General features: G+C 45.5%; 2 protein-coding genes across 4 annotated transcripts in view; one reads left to right on the forward strand and one right to left on the reverse strand.

The window, feature by feature from the left end:
• Positions 1–8,767, reverse strand: VPS11 (VPS11 core subunit of CORVET and HOPS complexes). The gene is given in 18 exon segments (XM_029207724.1): positions 1–528; positions 1,172–1,394; positions 1,822–1,993; positions 2,125–2,327; positions 2,416–2,555; positions 2,783–2,944; positions 3,047–3,235; positions 3,359–3,505; positions 4,188–4,374; positions 5,007–5,158; positions 5,558–5,759; positions 6,496–6,743; positions 7,340–7,503; positions 7,833–7,968; positions 8,066–8,237; positions 8,629–8,636; positions 8,638–8,700; positions 8,702–8,767. Coding segments are annotated over 18 exon segments (2,799 nt in total). The 3' UTR covers positions 1–363.
• The window catches only part of HYOU1 (hypoxia up-regulated 1), a 26,608-nt gene continuing 12,959 nt past the window's right edge, over positions 8,550–22,198 (forward strand). The window contains exon 1 of one of the 3 annotated variants that reach the window (XM_029207718.1): positions 8,550–9,001. In XM_029207718.1, the coding sequence (XP_029063551.1) occupies positions 8,868–9,001 (134 nt within the window). In that variant the 5' untranslated portion in view covers positions 8,550–8,867. Of the gene's footprint in view, positions 9,002–9,201; positions 9,220–22,198 lie in introns of those variants that run through there. The other 2 variants (XM_029207717.1, XM_029207721.1) reach the window with 2 other exon arrangements.

Here is a 22,198-nt window from a genome sequence, read left to right on the forward strand (position 1 = left end):
AATCCTTCAACCCCGAAATCATTATATGCTTTTATTTATAGACTCTGGGAGCCAGGACCCAAGCACAGCCTGGTGCTCTTGGATAGAGAATAAAGCCGCTATTGTCCAGACTCCAAGGTTGCTGAGGTGCCCTCCCCCTCTGGTCTGGAATGATCTACACTGCTCAAAAAGTCAACAGGACAAATGGCAGGTTGGCCGAAGAAGGAGGCAGGAAAAGAAAGTCCCCTTAAGTCCTGAGGGCTATGGCATCAGATGAGAGCAGAGTCCTGGGCATGTCTGCTAACTCCTGTGCAACAGCCCTGTCTCTGTCCCCCTGAGTCCCTGCTGCTGGGCCTCCACCGCCACACCCCTCCCACTAGCTGCTTAAGTGCCCCTCCTGGCGTGTACGAGCAAGTCCCTCTGCAGCCCAGCCTCCAGGCTCGCAGTCAGTCGGGCTGTGGGCGGGTCGGTCAGCAGAGTCAATTTGTTGAAAACACCTCGGCCAAAGTAGTCAGCAATCACAGAGAAGCTGTCGTTGGAGCACTTGAGCTGCAGGGAAAGAGAAGAGTTGCGAGTCAAAAACCCACAGGACAGGCTTCCCTGGTGGCACAGCAGTTAAGAATCTGCCTGCCAATGCAGGGGACACAGGTTCGAGCCCTGGTCTGGGAAGATCCCACATGCCTCAGAGCAACTAAGCCCATGGGCCACAACTACTAAGCCTGCGCTCTAGAGCCCGCGAGCCACAACTACTGAAGCCTGCGTGCCTAGAGCCCGTGCTCCACGACAAGAGAAGCCACCACAATGAGAAGCCCGCACACCTCAACGAAGAGTAGCCTCCGCTCAACGCAACTAGATAAAAAGCCTGCGCACAGCAACGAAGACCTAACACAGCCAAAAATCAATCAATCAAAATAAAACAGAACACCTCATTCCATCTCTTTAAAAAAGAAAGAGAAGCCACTGCAATGAGAAGCCCGCGCACCGCAACAGAGTAGCCCCCGCTCGCCGCAACTAGAGAAAGCCTGCGCACAGCAACGAAGACCCGATGCAGCCAAAACTAAATAAATAAAATAGATACATTAAAGAAATAAAAAATGTTTAAAAAAAAAAAAACCACAGGAGGAGGAGAAAAGAACACCAGTCCCCAGCGCTCACCACCTCCCTGTGGGCGGGGGAGTCACGTCATCCCCACCTGGTGCTGGAACTGGTCATGGAGATCTCGCTTCTGTTCCTGGGCCCGAATCATATCCATGACCTTGCGGTTTTCAGGGAGGCAGGTGGGGCAGTCGGCATCACTTTCTGAGTAACTCTCAAAGCAGTGCTGGTGGAAGGAGTGGCCGCAGAGAAAGTGGACTGAGGGCAACTCCAAGGCACTGTTACAGATGCTGCACTTGGTCTTCTGGAAAATCTTCGGACTACAGGCAAGGGAGACCAGAAAAGAGTGGCAGAAAGTGAGGGCAGGGCCAGGAACCACGTGGAGAGAGAAGGCAGTTGGAGGCAATGAGGAGAGAGAGGTCCCCGTTAAGGAACTACGAGGCCCTGCTCTTCTTACCACCTAAAGCGGGTCACAGGAGGACCCCACGCTGGGCCTGCATGGAGTCTCAGCACCCTCCCAGCAGGTCCATCCAACCCAAGAAAAGTACCTGCTACAAGATAATATCCTCCAAAGCCCAATAAATCACGTTCTACGTAGTAAATCATTCTTTGGAATTCCTCCATCAAAACAGATCTTCAAGAATGAAATGCTCAAACACACTCCATACAATCCTGTCTTTGAAAAATGACACCCTGTGAAGAACAGTGTTATCCCCGGACGCCTCCACAGTTCTGGATGCCAAGTACCTCGCCTTCAGCTCCTGGATCTCCTGGCGGATACGGGTGGTCTCCTCTCGGTAGCGCCGCACCCGGAGCTCGTCCTGCGCGATCTGCTGGCTCTGCTTCTGCAGTTTTTGGACCAGGTAGTCCCGGATGACAGACAGGGTGGCCGTGGAGTTGTGGGCCAGGGTCTGCACCACTGAGATGGGGGTCCGGGAGGAAACAAGACCATGAACCAAGCAGCCCTCTGGATAGAACGGAAGGGCCCCTGCCCCAGAGCCCGACTGCCGGCAGCCTGCACCCAGCCGCCCGCCCTGTCCTCCGGAGTACCTAGGAGAGGCGGCATGAGGTTCTTGCCCTCGATATGCTTAAGCACGGCCGCCACGTACTGCTTGCAGTCCTCCTCCTTGCGGGCGAAGTAGCTGAGCGCCTGTTCCCACAGGGAGGGCTCCTGCGCCCCGTGGCGCTCGCACACGGCGAGCACCTGCCGGTACTGCTCGTGCTGCATGTGGTACTGCACGATCTGCTGGAACCTGCGGCCGGGCAAGGCGCGCATCAGCAGCTGTCCCCCACGGGAGGCTCGGCCACGGTCCCCTTCCCTGCGATTCCCCAGACTCTTACAGTTTCCCCTGCTCATAGAGGTAAAGGACCCCATCCTGGAAGTCATGCATCTGGCAGAGGACCAGGGCTTTGTCAAAGACATCACAGAAGCGACCACTCTTCAGTAGGGAGATGGCCTCTGCGTGAAGCTTCTCTTTGACCTAAAAGAGGAGGGTAGAGCTGCTGGGCATCAGGGAAAAACGACAAGGCCTCTCAGGACCAGGCAAGTCAACTATCTCTTCCCCTCAGTCCAATTTCCTCTTCACGGGGGACCATTTAGCCCCCAAGGGTGAGGTGTTATTGGTCTAAAGAAAGCAGCAAGAGGCAACCAGGAAAGAAATGGAAGCAGTTTCTCTCCAGCGCCTCCGGCCACTTTGCCAGGTCTCACCTGCGGCTCCTCCTCGTGAGCCCAGTTCTGGAGTCGCAGCTCAAGGAGCGTGTCATAGATGCCCTGTGGGGAGTCAGGCTGCACCTCACTCATGTGCTCTAGGAAAGCTTTCAGCTCCCGCGGGTTGTTGGCAAAGATGGGGATGAACTCCTCTGAGTTGGCCTAGGACGGCAAGGGAGGAGAGGTGGCCGAGTGAGCGGGCTCGGTACTTGGGCTGGTAAGGTGATCCCTGCTGTCCAAAAGCCATTCTCCCTGAGGCCTCACCCTGCAGCCTGGAGCCTCCCTATCGCCTCGGCCTTCAAGGCTGGGCCGATAGTCGGTACAAAGTCCCTTCAGCAACTCGGTCGTCTGCTCTGGTATGTGGTGCATGAGGATCTTGCCGTAGCGTTTCATGTTGCTCTCTGCCTGCTCAAAAGGAAGCTTGCCAATGTATCGAAGGGCTTCCTGATAATTCTGTGGAGGGAAAGGGCAGAATAAGCACGTGCTCCTGCCTCACCCACCAGGAAGCACTTTCAGTATCCCAGGGATGTCCTAGAAAAAGAACACGGTCCTGCCCGTGTCAAGGGGCTCCCCTACCTTGATGTCCTCTAGCTGGATCTTCAAGTACCACTCGTGATGTGCGTGGTTCTCAGCCAAATAGAGGGCATGGGAGTAGTAGCCAGCCTGCCGGAGGACCTTGATGGCTGTCTCCACATCAAAGTGGACTTCACTCTCACTCTTTGTCTGCCAGGGAGACATTAGACAAAACCAGTCATAGAGAGGTTGTGGTTGGGGAACGGAAAGAAGTATGCATCTGATTCTAAGACCAGATTCTTAAGGCAATAAAAAAGTTGATGCTTTTTTTTTTTTTGGCAGCGCTGAGCGGCCTGCAGAATCTTAGTTCCCCAACCAGGGATCGAACCCGTGCCCCCTGCAGTGGAAGCGTGGAGTCTTAACCACTGGACCACCAGAGAAGTCCTAAAGTTGATGCTTTTAAAGCACTGTTATCCTGCCTCTCCAAAAGTCTTCCTCTGCCTCTACTATTAGAGGGACTCGTCTGGGAACACAGGACTTCCCTGGGCTTAGATACCACGAGAAGTTCTGGCATCAAAAAACAAGGGGGGTGGGAATTCCCTGGCGGTCCAGTAGTTAGGACTCTGCGCTTCCACTGCTGGGGGTCCGGGTTTGATCCCTGGTGGGGGAACTGAGATCTGGCAAGCCACGCAGTGCAGCCAAAAAGAAAAAAAAAAACCAAGAGAGAAAACAGGAGAAAACTCGCAAAAAAGGCTATTCCTCTTCCTAGTTTATAGACCAGAGGACTCTGGTCCCCAAATAAGGTCAGCTCTTCCCTGTCTCTGCAGCCCTGGTGGAGCCCCTCATGCTCAGTGGGGCCCTCACGGAATCCCCCGCCAACACCACCCTGCACCTTGATGAATTCCTCCAGCTTCGAGCTGTCCTTGAGCTTTGTGTAGCAGTTGAGCAGTAGGGTGGTGTGGTCGGCATTGGCCAGGGACTGCCGGTGCAGGGTCTGCAGGTAAGCCGTCAGGTTGTGGATGCGCTGGGCATCCAGGAACTTGCGGATCACATACGATGGCTCCAACTTTCCAATGGTTCTAGGGAGACATATGCATCAAATAGCATTGGGGTCAGTGTACTTCTCAAACTTTCATGTGCATAGGAATCACCTGAAGATCTTCTTAAAATGCAAATTCTGTTTCAGCACGTCTGGAGTAAGGCCTGAGATTCTGCAATTCTAACAAAATCCCAGGCAATGTCGATTCTACTAGACCATGGACCACATGAGTAGCAAGGCTCCAGAGCACTGTTTCTTAAACTTGGGTGAAAACAGGAATTTGAGAGAGGTTGGGAAAGAGGCTAGACAGGCTCTTAAGATCCCTTATTAATTTAAGAGTTAGTATTGAGGGAAGAAAGTGTGGAAGCAAGAGATGAATAGCCTTTTCCCTTTAAAGAATCTTATCAAAATGAGTATTAACAAAGGTCAAGTCAACATCTAAGATAACAGATACTCATCAGCTCAACTGCATGCTGGTCATCTAATATTTGACCCAAAACATCCCCTTTCCAATAAGGTATACTGTCTTCTCACTTGAGGCATCACAGTTTCTGGAGGAAAAAAAGACGGTTCACAGTGGAGTCCACCCTCCTTCCCCAAGTGCAGGTTTTAGCCTATCTGGCTGCCTGTCCCTGCATTCACAGCTATATCCTAAAGCGCCTCCAGACTGACCGGATATACTGCTGGACAGCCCCATCATGGTTGCCCTTGCTGTAGAGATGGTCCCCATACTGCATGAAGATCTGCGCCAACCCATCACTGTCCAGATGCTGGCTCTTGGCCAGATTAATCGCCATCTCGAATAGGTTCTTCTTAAACAGCATCTGGAAGGGAAGAGAGATTAGAAAACTGGAAGAAGCAGTCCTGAGAAGACACCTTCCCAGAACGCACCCACAACACACAAGGCAGACAGTTGTGAAGCCCCAATCAGCCTAGATCTTAGACAGGGTGAGACCTCTCAGATACCCCCAAGACCAACATCAGCTCGCCTCACAAGGTTCTCTACAGGCAGGAAGAGTGGACCCTGAGAGTGGGCTCAGGCTCCCAGCCACTGCTTCCCTCTAAGGCCTCATCCCAGGCCACTGGCCTTGTAATCCTACCCTAAGGGAGCTGAGTAAGTGACCCAAAGGGAAGGAAACACCCTGGCCAAGGGACTTGGGGAGCCTGTTCCTAGAGCTGCAGCTGGGTGCCCACAGCCTGTTCTGGGAATCTGGTGGCCTTGCCTCCAGTTTGGTCTGTGTGTCCTTCTCCTGCAGTGCGTGGACCCGCCCATCCCGCGTCAGCACGTACAGGGAGCCCCACTCAGCAAGCACATCCACTACATCCTCAAAGACGGTGCTATAGGCTATGAATTTGTTGCACAGGTCATAGATGTTGAGAATCTGCTTGTCGGAGCTCTGGGAGTCCCTGCTGGTAAACTCTGACCTGTGTGGGAAAGAGAAAGACCCAGATATTTGTACCACCTCTGTCTCAGCTCCCCTCGATTTCCTTTCCAATACAACTTTGGTGCTGCCCATTCCACCCAGAACAAGACACCGCTTTGGCCCCTCTAGCAGCTCATCCTGTAACATTTAGCATGGTGCTAGCAGTTGTGGGAAGAGAACATATAGACCTGGTCTTACCCTTTAGGATCCTATAATTAATACAGGCAACAGATTGAAAAATTAACTACATCCATTCCAACATCCATTATTTAACAAATAATTAGTGCCTGGTGTATGTAGGCCGCTGAGCTTAGTACTGAATGAAAACTAACATCTGACAAGGATCACTTGCATCACGCTGAAGACCCCATCGCCCTTTCTGGTGGCTCAGAGAGAAAAACGCCCTGTCTTGCATCTCCCAGAACTTTCCAATTTCTCCACTACTCAGTCCCTTGTTCCTCTACCCAATTCATTTTGACCAAGGAGTAAAAATCCCAATACCAGGTCCCAAATTCCCTGGAGCATTCTAGCGCATCAGGGCTGCTCAGCAAATGTCTGCAGCAAAATCACACACTTTTCAGCAAAAAAAACCCATTATAACCGATCTAGGTGTAGGCACAATCTACCTAAAACCAAATAGGAGATTGATGGGATCCAGGCATTAGGAGTTTAAAATCAGGTTAATTCTGGGGAACAAGTTCAGCCCTCTCCCTTTTGCTTCTCCGTGGAGTCCTTACTTGGGAGAAACCTTCCGGTCACGGGAGACAATGACAAGGTAGCCTCTAAACCAGTGAGCAATGAGTTTATGGCCCTCAAAGGCAAAGCAGGGCCCCCGTTCATCAGGCTGGTATAAGTAGACACATTCATCCCCTGCCACTATGAACTGCAGGTCCTGAGAAGGGTCGCTTAGGGCTGAGCAGCGCAGGCCACAACCGTGGGTGTCCAACTCCACACGAGGGTAGTCCTTTCCAGAAACTATGTAGGACTGCAGGAAGTAAGAGAGGGGTTAACAGGCTCCCTTTGAGGAGGAGGCATCTAAGCCTTCCCAAAGGTATCTCCACCTCCATGCTGGCTCTCTCTTTTTAATGCTTAGCACCCTAAGACTTTCCCTGGCTGCTTGCCATCTCCATTAAACACCACCCATCTATTAAATATATAAGCAGAGACTACATTTCTTTCCTCTGTACATACTATCACTACTTACTACAGGTATTTAGCAAGTAAGAGAATTTTACTGCTTTATCCAAAAACCATTGCTGAAACAAAACAAAACTATTGCTGAGACTAAGCTGTTATAAATTAGGAGCACAGGAACCAGAAAAGTAAAGCAACTTGTCCAGTGTCTCTTAAGTTAATTAGCAGAAAAACTTAGGTCTTTTACTACAAGACCAAGAGTTCCTAGCTCTAACTCTTCCCAGTCTCCTAAGGGAGGAAATAAAATATTAAGCTGGGCAAACGATTCAAGGTTGTATGATGAAAACTGCAGGAATTCTACCTCTTTTGTCAGTTCCCTACCTTAGCCCTCTGAGCAATGTTAAAGCCTTTCCTGCCTGCCCGTAATAGTGGAGGCCCTGGTCATACCTGAACATTCTCAGTTGTCACAACAAACAAGTGAGTGGTCTTTCCTGCTTGGCGAAAGGCCAGTCCGGTAACAGGATAGTTGCCCTTGTGCAAAATCTGGGTCTTGCTATGCCGGTCCCGAGTGATGTCCCCTTTGTTCAGTGTAACACTGCCATCTGTGAAACCTGCAAGAGAGCAAGAAATAGCATTTTATTGAGGCTGAATAGATCAGGAAGCACAGAAGGGGGAAAAGACCACTTGAGGCACTTGTCAGAAGTGACACTCTTTCTCCTCCTACCCAACTTCTCCAGTGGTTACCCTGAAGATCAGGACTCACTGACTCATTTTCAAAGAACAAAACTAAATGCTTTCCCATCCAAAACTTTAAAATCTCAAGTGCATCAGTTCAGTACAAAATGGTCTCATGAAAACAGTGAAGATGAGCTGCAGAAGCAACTCTGAAGAAAATCTATAAAGAATCATGGGGTGTTAGCTTTGCCTTCTTTCTGCTTACCGATGGCCATAAAGTTGAGATTTTCATGGACAGTCAAACAAGATACAACAGTCGGCTCTGCCCCTGGGATGGCAGGGAAGATTCGAGTGCAGAGTGGATTGCCACCATCTCTCTTCTCCAGGTTCCAGATCTTTACCTGTGGACAGACCTCAGATGTGTGAATGCTAGTCACCCGCCAACAAACAGCCATTCTCAGGCTACTGGGTCTTTCCCATTTCCTTTCTAGGACTCACCAGGGGGTTGATCCCCTCTTCATCCTCACCAACAGATGCCAGAATGTTGTGCTGCTTCAACTGGTACAGGTGTGTCACCCGTAGTTTGTAAGCCTGGAACCCGGTAAGCTGTAGGGAGCGGGGCAAGAACCATATCTGGCCTTCCATGTGTGCAGAGTAGTCAAGGAGCCTCCTTTCCAAGGAGAGATACTTATATCTAGGCCAGAACCCAAATAACAACTAACATACATACAACTCTTTAAATTTTTCAAGGGTTTTTCCACAGATTATCTTCTGGGAACTCTCCATCTTAAAAAGACTAGAAAAGAAAGGCCCAAGTTTAGTGGCAGCATTATGAAAAACAAAGCAGCAAACTCATGGTCTCATTTAACTCCTCCCCCACAATACTGGACTGGGGAGATAATGACACCTCACATATTCATCTTTTAAAGCCAACTTGCATCCGTTCTTTTCATCGATCCTAAAAGTAAACAAAAAACAATAAAAAAAACCTTGCCGAATTGTTATTTTACGCCCCTTTTGCAGATAAGGAAATCGAAGCCCAGAGAGGTAAAATGACTCGCCCGGGATTGTTCGCTCAGTTGGCAGCAAGTTAGAGAACGGACTTCCTCCTTTCTTCCCTCGGACCACAGAAGGCGCACCGGGCGCCCATCTAAAGGAAAGTGGCACGTAACACGAACCCCTCTGACGGACAGATTTCATCCCAGCTGTATCTCTTCAGGGATTCGGGGAGGGAAGAGGCAGCTCCAGAGAAAGGATATCTCCAAAGACTAGGCTCCCTCGGCCTGAGTCGCAGACAGTGATGCCAGGAGGGAGGCAAAGGAACTTGGAAGCAGAGGGTCCAGAGGCAGGCGCAGCCCCGGAAGCAGCCCCATCATTGCCCAGTGGCTCCTTCACCAGCTCCTTGTCGAAGAAAACGAAACGCCGCCACTGCAGGTAGGCCGCCATCTTGGCCGTAGGCCCCCGCCTCCGGTAGAGAGGTCACGTGAGAGGAGCCGGCGGATCACGTGACCCGGCAGCTTCCTGGACCCTGGGTGCACAGGCGCTCTCCAGTCTCCTTGACAGCTTCCCCCTGCAGGGAGAGTGCGCGCCGCCGCTTGAGGCAGTGTCCGCAGCCCGCCGCTCGCTCCGCATTTTGCGGTTTTGCCGGCCCTGTAAGTGCACTGGCTGAAATGCTTGTTAAGAGCTAGACCTTCACCTCTTTGAGCATCAGTTTCCTCCTTTATTAAATTCGCAGGCAATGAGGGATCAAGATGAGGATCAAATGTCACGCGGTTTGTGAATTGTAACCCGCTGTGCCTAGGTGAATTACCTTCTGCCCTCATAGGGTTGTTTTGAGGCCTGAATGAACCCGTGTATGTGAAACTGGTTTTTCGGCAGTAGAAGAGGAGAATTAAAGTTAGAGGTTTGTGTCTGCCACCAGATACAGATTGTGTACTATAGTCAGTGTCTTATATTCGTTGTTGTGTCCCTCTGTCTGAGCGCATGGCATGTAATGGGCACCTAAAACATGTTTCTTAAGGAAGCTGGGAAGTACTGATGGGGTAGGAATTCCAAGAACCTGGGCTTTCTCTCATTGCCATAGTGGCAGGGTATGGCACGTAAGCAGAGCACAGCAAAGAGCCTTGAAGCCGCAGCTCTGAGCACTGAGTGATTTAACGAGTGGTGTCTAAGACACTTCATGGTACCCACCAGTCCCAACTCGGGCTAAACCAACTGTCCACGTGGAAAACTGCAGGTGTACTGTTTGTGTGCCACAGGAATCTACAAACAGGAGGGACACAAAGTCATTTGAGATAGTATGCATATGAAAAAGTGGCCATGTGGTTAGTATTTGTGAAGTTCATTTTTGCATCCTTGCCCCCCACAGCTTTTTGTTTTCAGAACATTTTACTCTTTATTCCCTCCCCGGGGCTCCCAAAGAGTAGGGCCTGTATCTTGGTTACCAGGAACCAGGTCTAATAGAGCCTGGTAGATACTCCATGTTTGGTTGAAGCAATGAATGTGGATGATTTTCCTCTTATCACCTCCTCTCCTTGGTCTTGTTGACGGGAAAGGTAGTGTCCATTCGTCTAAAGAAGTAAATGAGGGGAAGGCACACAGATTGCCTGATCTCCAGCCCAGATTTCTTTCTTCTTTGTCACACAGGTACTGGAACTAGTTCAGGATCTCAATCCTCGGGCAGAAGCACAAATGGGGAGTAGATGGGACCAGCTTTCACCTGCTGAGCGTGTTCTGTACTATTCATTAGAATTTTTAGATCGTATGTTATGTTAGTTGTTAAGACTATGGATAATATATGTTAAAGGAAGCAAAGTGAAAGCAAAGAGATGTGAACAGCAGACTGGCATCTTTGTTGCTGATGTGCGTGCTCCCCCTACTGTCCAATGGTAGAGGCTCAGCATCTTCCTTTGATGTCTGAACCTGGTAAGGCCCATGCGCACTGGATCTTCTTGTTGATGGGGGTACGCAGGCAGTTAACTGGCCCACCACAGGACCCATGGCACCTCTTCAGACTTGCTGCCTTCCTTCCTTTCCTCTTTTTGACCAACACGTGTTCACTACTAACTGTTCCTGGCATTGTACTAAATACCCAGAATATATACATGAAAAAGACATGGTTCTTGCTCTTTAGGGAATTTGACCACCACCATAGGGGACAAACAGGACTGACAGTATCCAGCCCTTAATTTCTTTTTTATAATTGGAGTATAGTTGATTTACAATGTTTCAGGTGCATGGCAAGGTGATTCAGCATATACATATATCTTTTTCAGATTCTTTTCCATTATAGTTATTGAATATAGTTCCCTGTGCTATACAGTAGGTCCTTGCTGTTTATCTATTTTATATATAATAGTGTGTATCTATTAGCTCCAAATTCCCAATTTATCCCTCCCCCCTTTTCCCCTTTGGTAACCATGTTTGTTTTCTATGTCTGTGAGTCAATTTCTGTTTTGTAAATAAGTTCATTTGTATCTTTTTTTAGATTCCACATATAAATGATATCATGAGATTTATCTTTCTCTGATTTACTTCACTTAGTATGATAATCTAGGTCCATCCATGTTGCTGCAAATGGCATGATTTCATTCTTTTTTATGGCTGAGTAATATTCCATTGTGTGTGTGTGTGTGTGTGTGTGTGTGTGTGCCGATGGACATTGTTTTTTAATTATTTATTTGGCTGTGTCAGGTCTTAGTTGTGGCAGGTGGGGTCTTGCGTTGCAGCGCACAGGCTTCTCTCTAGTTGTGGCTTGCAGGCTCTAGAGTGCGTGGGCTCAGTAGTTGCGGCGCTTGGGCTTAGTTGCCCCGCAGCATGTGGGATCTTAGTTTCCCGACCAGGGATCGAACCCAGGTCCCCTGCATTGGAAGGCGATTCTTAACCACTGGGCCACCAGGGAAGTCCCTGACGATGGACATTTAGTTTGCTTCCGTGTCTTGGCCATTGTAAGTAGTGCTGCTACGAACATTGGGGTGCACGTATCTTTTTGAATTAGAGTTTTCATATTTTCTGGATACCAGTCCTTAATTTCATGTAGTGAATGATACATAACAAAGTGGTTTCACTTTTCACGGTTTCTTCATAGCAACCATCTGCAGAAGTATCATTATCTCTGATGAGAAACAGAGTCTCAAAGAGGTTCAGGTGATTCTCTCTGGGCAAAAACATCAAAGTCCTTTGGAAATAAAACAAGAGTTCTTCAGTTCCCTAACCTTTAATTAAATGGTTTGCTGGGGTGTAAAGCTAGGCCACACTTGTAGGAACACACACCGGGGTTTAACGTTTAGTTATGCTTATCTGAATCCAGGAACTTCAGTATAGTGAGGAAGATAAGAAGGCTGACTACACAGAAAATGATCGAGTGTACAAATTCACTTAGCTCTGCATACTGAGAACTGGAGTTCTGAGGAGACTAAAGATGAAGAAGCAACTCAAGTCTTTAGCTTGAAATTAAAGAGATCACAACTCAGAATCAAGAATTGCCTAGCAATGCCCTTGCTTTTGCCCTTCAGCCAACTGCAGCCCACGATGTACAACAGTCATTTCCACTAGAGCAAAACAGGAACACTACTTGTTCTAGCTGCAAGCTTTTATTTTCTATCATTTCCCCCCCTCATCTGGCTCTCTGGGAAGAAACCATTTTCTAGATTACTGGAAAGTCTGGTTTTTTTCTTTTCGCCCCTAAAAAGGCCAGCAGCAGTTTCCACTTTAGGAACAAGAAGGTCAACCTAAAATAAACTCAGAGGTCTTACAGTATAAGAGAGTCCAGGGCTCCAAGGCTACCATGAAACAGGAGAAAGAAGCAATTAACTGATTATTGATTGTGAAAATCTAGCCTACAAAAAGAGAAATTCCCCATGAACTTGGCAAAGCACTTAACCTAGCTTTTAACACTGCAATAGTGCACATCTTTTAGTTTTATTTCTCTAGACAAAAAACAAAAACAATAAAAAAGTTAACTAATGTATATTTGGTGCTTAAGATGTCACAAGCCCTGTGTAAAGCACTTTACTACCTTCTTTTTTTTTAAAGTTAGAGGAACCGCTAAACAGGCTCTTATTTATTTATTTATTTGCACCGGGCCTTAGTTGCACCTCCAGGGCTCCTTAGTTGCAACTCGCCCGCTCCTTAGTTGCGGCACACAGGCTCCTTAGTTGTGGCACACGAACTCTTAGTTGCAGCATGCATGTGGGATCTAGTTCCCTGACCAGGGATTGAACCTGGGCCCCCTGCATTGGGAGCGTGGAGTCTTATCCACTGTGCCACCAGGGAAGTCCCTACCACCTTCTTAATTTTGACACCAACCCTGTGAGGCACATACCAGCATGCCTCTTTAAATGATGTCGAAACTGAGGCTCAGGAGAGCTAAACAACTTGCCTAGAATCACACAGGTAGGAAGTAGTGGGGTTCACAGACAAATCCAGGTCTGCTGACTCCAAAGCCCTGTATTCTGTGTGATCCGTTTTTTTTTTTTTTTTTTTTTTTTGGCGGTACGCGGGCCTCTCACCGTTGTGGCCTCTCCCGTTGCGGAGCACAGGTTCCGGACGCACAGGCTTAGCGGCCATGGCCCACGGGCCCAGCCGCTCCGCGGCACGTGGGATCCTCCCGGACCGGGGCACGAACCCGTGTCCTCTGCATCGGCAGGTGGACTCCCAACCACTGCGCCACCAGGGAAGCCCTGATCAGTTATTTTTTAAAGAGCACTCAAGTCCATAAATTTGTTCGTAAGTCTGAGTCATTTTTCTATGTGATCATGAAGTCATAGAATTCAAGAACCCCAAAAGTCTTGCTTTCTCTCCTTGACACATAATAATCCCCATCTCAGTGCAAGCTGAGAAATGTTCCTAAGCCTTTGTCTCCTCATCACCCCCGCCCCCTCATCTTATCAAAACTCATAATGCCGGGACTCCCCTGGTGATCCAGTGGTTAAGAATCTGCCTCCCAATGCAGGGGACACGGGTTCAATCCCTGGTTGGGGAACTAAGATCCCATGTGCCACAGAGCACCTAAGCCCGCACGCTGCAACTACTGAGCCCACACACCACAACTACTGAGCCCGTGCGCTCTGGAGCCCGCGCACTGTAACTAGACAGAAGACCCATGCCACCGCAACTGCTGAGCCTATGCGCCGCAACTACAGAGCCCGTGTGCCACAACTGCAGAGCCTGCATGCCATGGAGCCCGCACGCTGCAAAGAAGAGCCCGTGCACCACAACTAAGAACCAATGCAACCAAAATAAATAAATTAATAAATGTTAAAAAAAAAAACTCATAATGTCAAGACTTTATTTTTTTTTTCCTTTTGGCCATGCCACACAATTTGTGGGATCTTAGTAAGCGCAGAGTCCTAACTGCTGGACCACCAGGGAATTCCCACCAAGACTTTAAAAATGAATTAATATTCTAATGTTAGTAAGGATACAGGGGCTGTCATCCACTGCTGTTGGGGAGTGCATGTTGGTAAACCTTTCTGGAGGGCAATTTGGCAATATGTATCAAATGCCTAAAAACCAGAATTTAAGGCCACATTTCCACTTTTATAAATTTATTTATTTATTTTTGGCTGCGTTGGGTCTTTGTTGCTGTCTGTGGGCTTTCTCTAGTTGTGTTCTCTAGTTGCGGCGAGCAGGGGCTACTCTTCGTTGCGCTGCGCGGGCTTCTCATTGCCGTGGCTTCTCTTGTTGCGGAGCACGGTCTGTAGGCACGCGGGCTTCAGTAGTTGTGGCTTGCAGGCTCTAGAGCACAGTCTCAGTAGTTGTGGCTCACGGGCTTTCTTGCTCCGTGGCATGTGGGATCTTCCTGGGCCAGGGCTCGCACCCATGTCCCCTGCATTGGCAGGCGGATTCTCAACCACTGTGCCACCAGGGAAGCCCTCCACTTTTAGAAATTTATCCTAGGTAGATTATAAGGCATAGAGTTACATAAAAATTTATCAATAAATGTGTCCATTGCAATTTTATAACAGTACAAAGAACATCTTAATTGTCAAATAGTAATTTTGGTAATTTTAAATTTTTATTTATTTATTTATTATTTTTGGCTGCGTTGGGTCTTCGTTGCTGCGCACAGGCTTTCTCTAGTTTTTGCGAGTGGGGGCTACTCTTCATTGTGGTGCACGGGCTTCTCATTGCAGTGGCTTCTCTTGTTGCAGAGCACGGGCTCCAGGTGCGTGGGCTTCAGTAGTTGTGGCATGCAGGCTCAGTAGTTGTGGCTCGTGGCCTCGAGAGCTCAGGCTCAGTAGTTGTGGCGCACAGGCTTAGTTGCTCCGTGGCATGTGGGATCTTCCCGGACCAGGGATCGAGCCCATGTACCCTGCATTGGCAGGCGGATTCTTGACCACTGTGCCACCAGGGAAGTCCTTGGTAATTAAATATTGTATTTCTCTATGCTATAATTCCATAAATATAGCCACTGAAAATTCTGGACAGGAAAAATATGACATAGGAACGTGGTAAAAGAGTGTGTATCGATTGATATACATTATAATACTATAAGTGATTTAATCTAGAAAATGGAATTGTGAGTGGTTTTTATTTTTATTTGTTTTGAGTTTTATTTATTTTTTGTACAGCAGGTTCTTATTAGTTATCTATTTTATACATATCAGTGTATACATGTCATTCCCAATCTACCAGTTCATCCCACCACAACCCCCTCCCCCCCCGCCACTTTCCCCCCCTTGGTGTCCGTACGTTTGTTCTCTACATCTGTGTCTCTATTTCTGCCCTGCAAACCGGTTCATCTGTACCGTTTTTCTAGGTTCCACATATATGCGTTAATATGCGATGTTTTTTTTTTCTCTTTCTGACTTACTTCACTCTGTATGACAGTCTCTAGATCCATCCACGTCTCAACAAATGACCCAATTTCGTTCCTTTTTATGGCGGAGTAATATTCCATTGTATATATGTACCACATCTTCTTTATCCATTCGTCTGTCGATGGGCATTTACGTTGCTTCCATGACCTGGTTATTGTAAATAGTGCTGCAATGAACATTGGGGTCATGTGTCTTTCTGAATTATGGTTTTCTCTGTGTATATGCCCAGTAGTGGGATTGCTGGGCCATATGGTAATTCTATTTTTAGTTTTTTAAGGAACCTCCATACTGTTCTCCATAGTGGCTGTATCAATTTACATTCCCACCAACAGTGCAAGAGGGTTCCCTTTTCTCCACACCCTCTCCAGCATTTGTTGTTTGTAGATTTGTGTCTCCATACAAATTTTAAGATTTTTTGTTCTAGTTCTGTAAAAAATGCCACTGGTAATTTGATAGGGATTTCATTGAATCGTAGATTGCTTTGGGTAGTATAGTCATTTTCACAATATTGCTTCTTCCAATCCAAGAGCGTGGTATATCTCTCCATCTGTTTGTGTCATCTTTGATTTCTTTCATCAGTGTCTTATTGTTTTCTGAGTACAGGTCTTTTACCTCCTTAGGTAGGTTTATTCCTAGGTATTTTATTTTGTTTGTTGAAATGGTGAATGGGATTGTTTCTTTAATTTCTCTTTCGGATCTTTTGTTGTTAGTGTATAAGAATGCAAGAGATTTCTGTGCATTAATTTTGTATCCTGCAACTTTACCAAATTCATTGATTAGCTCTAGTAGTTTTCTGGTGGCATTTTTAGGATTCTCTATGTATAGTATCATGTCATCTGCAAACAGTGACAGTTTTACTCCTTCTTTTCCAATTTGTATTCCTTTTATTTCTTTTTCTTCTCTGATTGCCGTGGCTAGGACTTCCAAAACTGTGTTGAATAATGGTGGTGAGAGTGGACATCCTTGTCTTGTTCCTGATCTTAGAGGAAATGCTTTCAGTTTTTCACCATTAAGAATGATGTTTGCTGTGGGTTTGTCATATATGGCCTTTATTATACTGAGGTAGGTTCTCTCTATGCCCACTTTCTGGAGAGTTTTTATCATAAATGGGTGTTGAATTTTGTCAAAAGCTTTTTCTGCATCTGTTGAGATGATCATATGGTTTTTCTTCTTCAATTTGTTAATATGGTGTATCACATTGATTGATTTACGTATATTGAAGAATCCTTGCATCCCTGGGATAAATCCCATTTGATCATGGTGTATGATCCTTTTAATGTGTTGTTGGATTCTGTTTGCTAGTATTTTGTTGAGGATTTTTGCTTCTGTGTTCATCAGTGATATTGGCCTGTAGTTTTCTTTTTTTGTGACATCTTTGTCTGGTTTTGGTATCAGGGTGATGGTGGCCTCATAGAATGAGTTTGGGAGTGTTCCTTCCTCTGCCATTTTTTGGAAGAGTTTGAGAAGGATGGGTGTTAGCTCTTCTCTAAATGTTTGATAGAATTCACCTGTGAAGCCATCTGGTCCTGGACTTTTGTTTGTTGGAAGATTTTTTTTTTTTTTTTTTTTTGCGGTACGTGGGCCTCTCACTGTTGTGGTCTCTCCCGTTGCGGAGCACAGGCTCCAGACGCACAGGCTCAGCGGCCATGGCTCACGGGCCCAGCCGCTCCGCGGCATGTGGGGTCTTCCCGGACCGGGGCGTGAACCCGTGTCCCCTGCATCGGCAAGCGGACTCTCAACCACTGCGCCACCAGGGAAGCCCTGTTGGAAGATTTTTAATCACAGTTTCAATTTCATTCCTTGTGATTGGTCTGTTCATATTTTCTATTTCTTCCTGGTTCAGTCTTGGAAGGTTATACCTTCCTACGAATTTTTCCATTTCTTCCAGGTTGTCCGTTTTATTGGCATAGAGGTGCTTGTAGTAGTCTCTTAGGATGCTTTGTATATCTGCGGTGTCTGTTGTAACTTCTCCTTTTTCATTTCTAATTTTATTGATTTGAGTCCTCTCCCTCTTTTTCTTGATGAGTCTGGCTAATGGTTTATCAATTTTGTTTATCTTCTCAAAGAACCAGCTTTTAGTTTTATTGATCTTTGCTATTGTTTTCTTCATTTCTATTTCATTTACTTCTGCTTTGATCTTTATGATTTCTTTCCTTCTACTAACTTTGGGTTTTGTTTGTTCTTTTTTCTCTTGTTCCTTTAGGTGTAAGTTTAGATTGTTTATTTGAGATTTTTCTTGTTTCTTCAGGTAGGTTTGTACTGCTATGAACTACCCTCTTAGAACTGCTTTTGCTGCCTCCCATAGGTTTTGGATTGTTGTGTTTTCATTGTCATTTGTCTCTAGGTATTTTTTGATTTCCTCTTTGAATTCTTCAGTGATCTCTTGGTTATTTAGTAACGTATTGTTTGGCCTCCATGTGTTTGTGTTTTTTACGTTTTTTTCCCTGTAACTGATTTCTAATCTCATAGCATTGTGGTCAGAAAAGATGCTTGATACAATTTCAGTTTTCTTAAATTTACTGAGGCTTGATTTGTGACCCAAGATGTGATCAATCCTGGAGAATGTTCCATGTGCACTTGAGAAGAAAGTGTAATCTGCTGTTTTAGGATCGAATGTCCTATAAATATCAATTAAATCTGTCTGGTCTATTGTGTCATTTAAAGCTTGTGTTTCCTTATTAATTTTCTGCCTGGATGATCTGTCCATTGGTGTAAGTGAGCTGTTAAAGTCCCCCACTATTAGTGTGTTACTGTCGATTTCCTCTTTTATAGCTGTTAGCAGTTGCCTTATGTATTGAGGTGCTCCTATGTTGGGTGCATATATATTTATAATTGTTATATCTTCTTCTTGGATTGATCCCTTGATCATTATGTAGTGTCCTTCCTTATCTCTTGTAACATTCTTTATTTTAAAGTCTATTTTATCTGCTATGAGTATTGCTACTCCAGCTTTCTTTTGATTTCCATTTGCATGGAATATCTTTTTCCATCCCCTCACTTTCAGTCTGTAGTGTCCGTAGGTAGACACTGTCTCTTGTAGACAGCTTATATATGCTGTTTTGTTTTTGTATCCATTCAGTGAGCCTGTGTCTTTTGGTTGGAGCATTTAATCCATTCACGTTTAAGGTAATTATTGATATGTGTGTTCCTATTACCATTTTCTTAATTGTTATGGGTTTGTTTTTGTAGGTCCTTTTCTTCTCTTTTGTTTCCCACTTAGAGAAGTTCCTTCAGTGTTTGTTGTACAGCTGGTTTGGCGATGATGAATTCTCTTAGCTTTTGCTTATCTGTAAAGCTTTTGCTTTCTCTGTTGAATCTGAATGAGATCCTTGATGGGTAGAGTAACCTTGATTGTAGGTTCTTCCCTTTCATCACTTTAAATATATCGTGCTAGTCCCTTGTAGACAACAGCTACATGATTCATTTAAGTTGTTGAATGTAATTGTGGCTTGTAGAGTTTCTGCTGAAGAAATCAGCTGTTAACCTTATGAGAGTTCCCTTGTATGTTGTCATTTTTTCCTTGTTGCTTTCAATAATTTTTCTTTGTCTTTAATTTTTGTCAACTTGATTACTATGTGTCTCAGCATGTTTCTCCTTGGGTTTATCCTGCCTGGGACTCTCTGCACTTCCAGGACTTGGGTGGCTATTTTCTTTCCCATGTTAGGAAAGTTTTCGACTATAATCTCTTCAAATATTTTCTCGGGTTCTTTCTCTCTCTCTTCTCCTTCTGGGACCCCTATAATGCGAATGTTGTTGCGTTTAATGTTGTCCCAGAGGTCTTTTAGGCTGTCTTCATTTCTTTTCAATCTTATTTCTTTTCATTCTTTTTTCTTTATTCTGTTCCATGGCAGTGAATTCCACCATTCTGTCTTCCAGGTCACTTATCCATTCTTCTGCCTCAGTTTTTCTGCTATTGATTCCTTCTAGTGTATTTTTCATTTCAGTTATTGTATTGTTCATCTCTGTTTGTTTGTTCTTCAATTCTTCTGGGTGTTTGTTCTTTAATTCTTCTAGGTCTTTGTTAAACATTTCTTGCATCTTCTCAGTCTCTGCCTCCATTCTTTTTCCAAGGTCCTGGATCACCTTCACCATCATTATTCTAAATTCTTTTTATGGAAGGTTTCCTATCTCCACTTCATTTAGTTGTTTTTCTGGAGTTTTATCCTGTTCCTTCATCTGGTACAAAGTCCTCTGCCTTTTCATTTTGTCTGTCTTTCTGTGAATGTGGTTTTCCTTCCACAGGCTGCAGAATTGTAGTTCTTCCTGCTTCTGCTGTCTGCCCTCTGGTGAATGAGGCTATCTCGAGTGGTTTTTATTCTTTGTTTTTCCTGTGTTCCTCCAGTTTTCTTCAATAACCAGACATTTCTTTTGTAATTCTCAAAACATTTTTATAAAAATAGAAAAAAAACAACTTATCCTGGTGCTTCTCCTGCCTAAGGTTACAGTAAAATCAAGCCCTCTAGTCCTTTGTGTGACACATACAAAATAATTTTTAAATTTTTTATTGAAGTATAACATGTAAACAGAAAAGTGTACATGCTACAGTCCATTGAATTTTCCCAAAGCCACTGCAACCAGCATCCCCAAAAGCCTGCCCTATGCCCTCTTCTTACCCTGAAAGGGTAAGCACCATCCCAACTTTATCACTGTAACTTAATTTTGCCTATTTTAAACTTTATACAAGTGAAGTCATAAACTGTGTGCTCTTTGGCTTCTGGCTTCTTTCACTCAATATTGTTTGTGGGATTCATTTAAGTTGTTGAATGTAATAGTAGACCATTTGTTTTCATTGCTGTACAGAATTCCATTGTGTGAATCTACCACTATTTATTTATCTACCCAACTATTGATGGGCATTCGGGTAGTATTCAATTTTGGGCCCTTATGAATTAAGCTATTATAAAGTCTCTACATTTGTTAGATATACACCTAAGAATGGGGTTGCTGGGTGACAACAAATTTTTTTAATTCTCCTGGATTATGTTCGCCATAATCAACATTGCCCTCAGCCCATAACATAACGTGCATGGTTTATAATGTATGAATGTGCTGTGGCTGATGTGTTCATTTTAGTCTTCTGTCAGTTTGGCACATGTTCTGCAAGACGGCAACTTTCTTCCCTTGGGTTTCTACACAGTGTGGGGGAAGGGATGTAGTCCTCAAATGTTATTACAGGTTATTCTGGAGAACTAGTGGATTCAGCTGTCTTAGTTCATCTAAATCAGGTGTTTTACATTAAAAATTTCCCATTGTTTTACAACTTGCCCTTGTGAAATCCTATTCTCCTCTCTGGTCAGAGAACAAAACAGGGGACTTCCCAGAGCACTTGCACCTGCTGCACATCCCAGGGGGACAGACCCAAGTCCAGAAGCGTAGCTGCAGCAAACTGTGCTCTCACCAAGGGTATTCTGGGAGTGGGAGCTCACTTAGGAGTAGGGGAGACTGACTTTCTTACTCTTCCAATTAAGTCATTCAACAGGTTTTTAACAAGGGCATGAAACCATGAACATACTTGTTTCCCAACAGACTGACTTCTCTGAAGGAAAGGACAAGGTCGTCCCCATCTCTGGACTCCCAGCACCTAGCACAATGCTTTCAGACGACAGAGGGCCAATAAATGTTAAAATGCATACTCTGAAAGGGATGGAAAGAATCTACCCTACTGGATAGCTGGTGAAAAGTAGAGTCAGTTATTGAGAAACAAAATCTTTCTCTGTGGAACTGAAATGACAACTTCTATGTTCATCAGTATGGCTAAACAACCCCCATGCTATGGAATGTTCTATAGCAGTAAACAAGGTGAATCTTTATGTACTGGTATGGAAAATGCTCCATGATTTATTGTTAGTTACCAAAAAAAAAAAAAAGAGAGCAAGTTGCAAACAATCTAATTGTGTAACATTTTATCATTTAGAAAAAGACAACAGCTACGTGTTTCAAAACACATATATGTAAATACAGAGGAAAAGGCCTGGAATATTACACATCTGATAACAGCAGATACCTCAGACAGAGTAAGGTTGTGGATATTATCAAAGGGATTTAGCTTTATCTAGAATATTGGAACTTTTTTCAAGATTACATTTGTGTATGGTGCTCCAGTGGTTAAGACTTTGTGCTCCCAATACAGGGGGCGCGGGTTCCACCCCTGGTTGGGGAACTAAAATCCTGCATGCTACACAGCGTTGTCTTAAAAAAAAAAATTACATTTGTGTATTATTTGTGTAATTAAACCGTTTTAAGCAAATTTCTATTTCTACCAATTTCTCTGCTACCTGAACACTGAACTGTTCTTAAAGGGAAGGAAAATAGACCTTTCCCTGGTACTGCCAGTAGGTTTATCTTCTAAGCATACACACCAGACTCTCCCTAAGCCTCATAAAAAATGTAGGGAGGGCTTCCCTGGTGGTGCAGTGGTTGAGAGTTCGCCTGCCGATGCAAGGGACACGGGTTCGTGCCCCGTCCGGGAAGATCCCACATGCCGCGGAGCGGCTGGGCCCGTGAGCCATGGCCGCTGAGCCTGCGCATCCGGAGCCTGTGCTCCGCAACGGGAGAGGTCACAGCAGTGAGAAGCCCACGTACCGCAAAAAAAAAAAAAAAAAAAAAAGTAGGTAAAGGAACAGATAAGAGTTCCTTAACCAAGCCCTGGCTGTCATAGCCAGGGCCTTCACGAGAACCTTCTGTGAAGCAAGGCCAGGCGTCGATTTCGTGAGAGAGGCGACTGATACCACGTTTAAGAAAAGTGCGCTCATCTCAGTAAAACTGAGAAAGTGCTCTAAGGACCGTGCATATTTCTATGGGACTGCAA

Source organism: Monodon monoceros, unplaced genomic scaffold (genome assembly GCF_005190385.1).
Source record: "Monodon monoceros isolate NGI ecotype Baffin Bay Population unplaced genomic scaffold, NGI_Narwhal_1 Super_Scaffold_7, whole genome shotgun sequence".
In the NCBI taxonomy this organism is placed as follows: Eukaryota; Metazoa; Chordata; class Mammalia; order Artiodactyla; family Monodontidae; genus Monodon; species Monodon monoceros.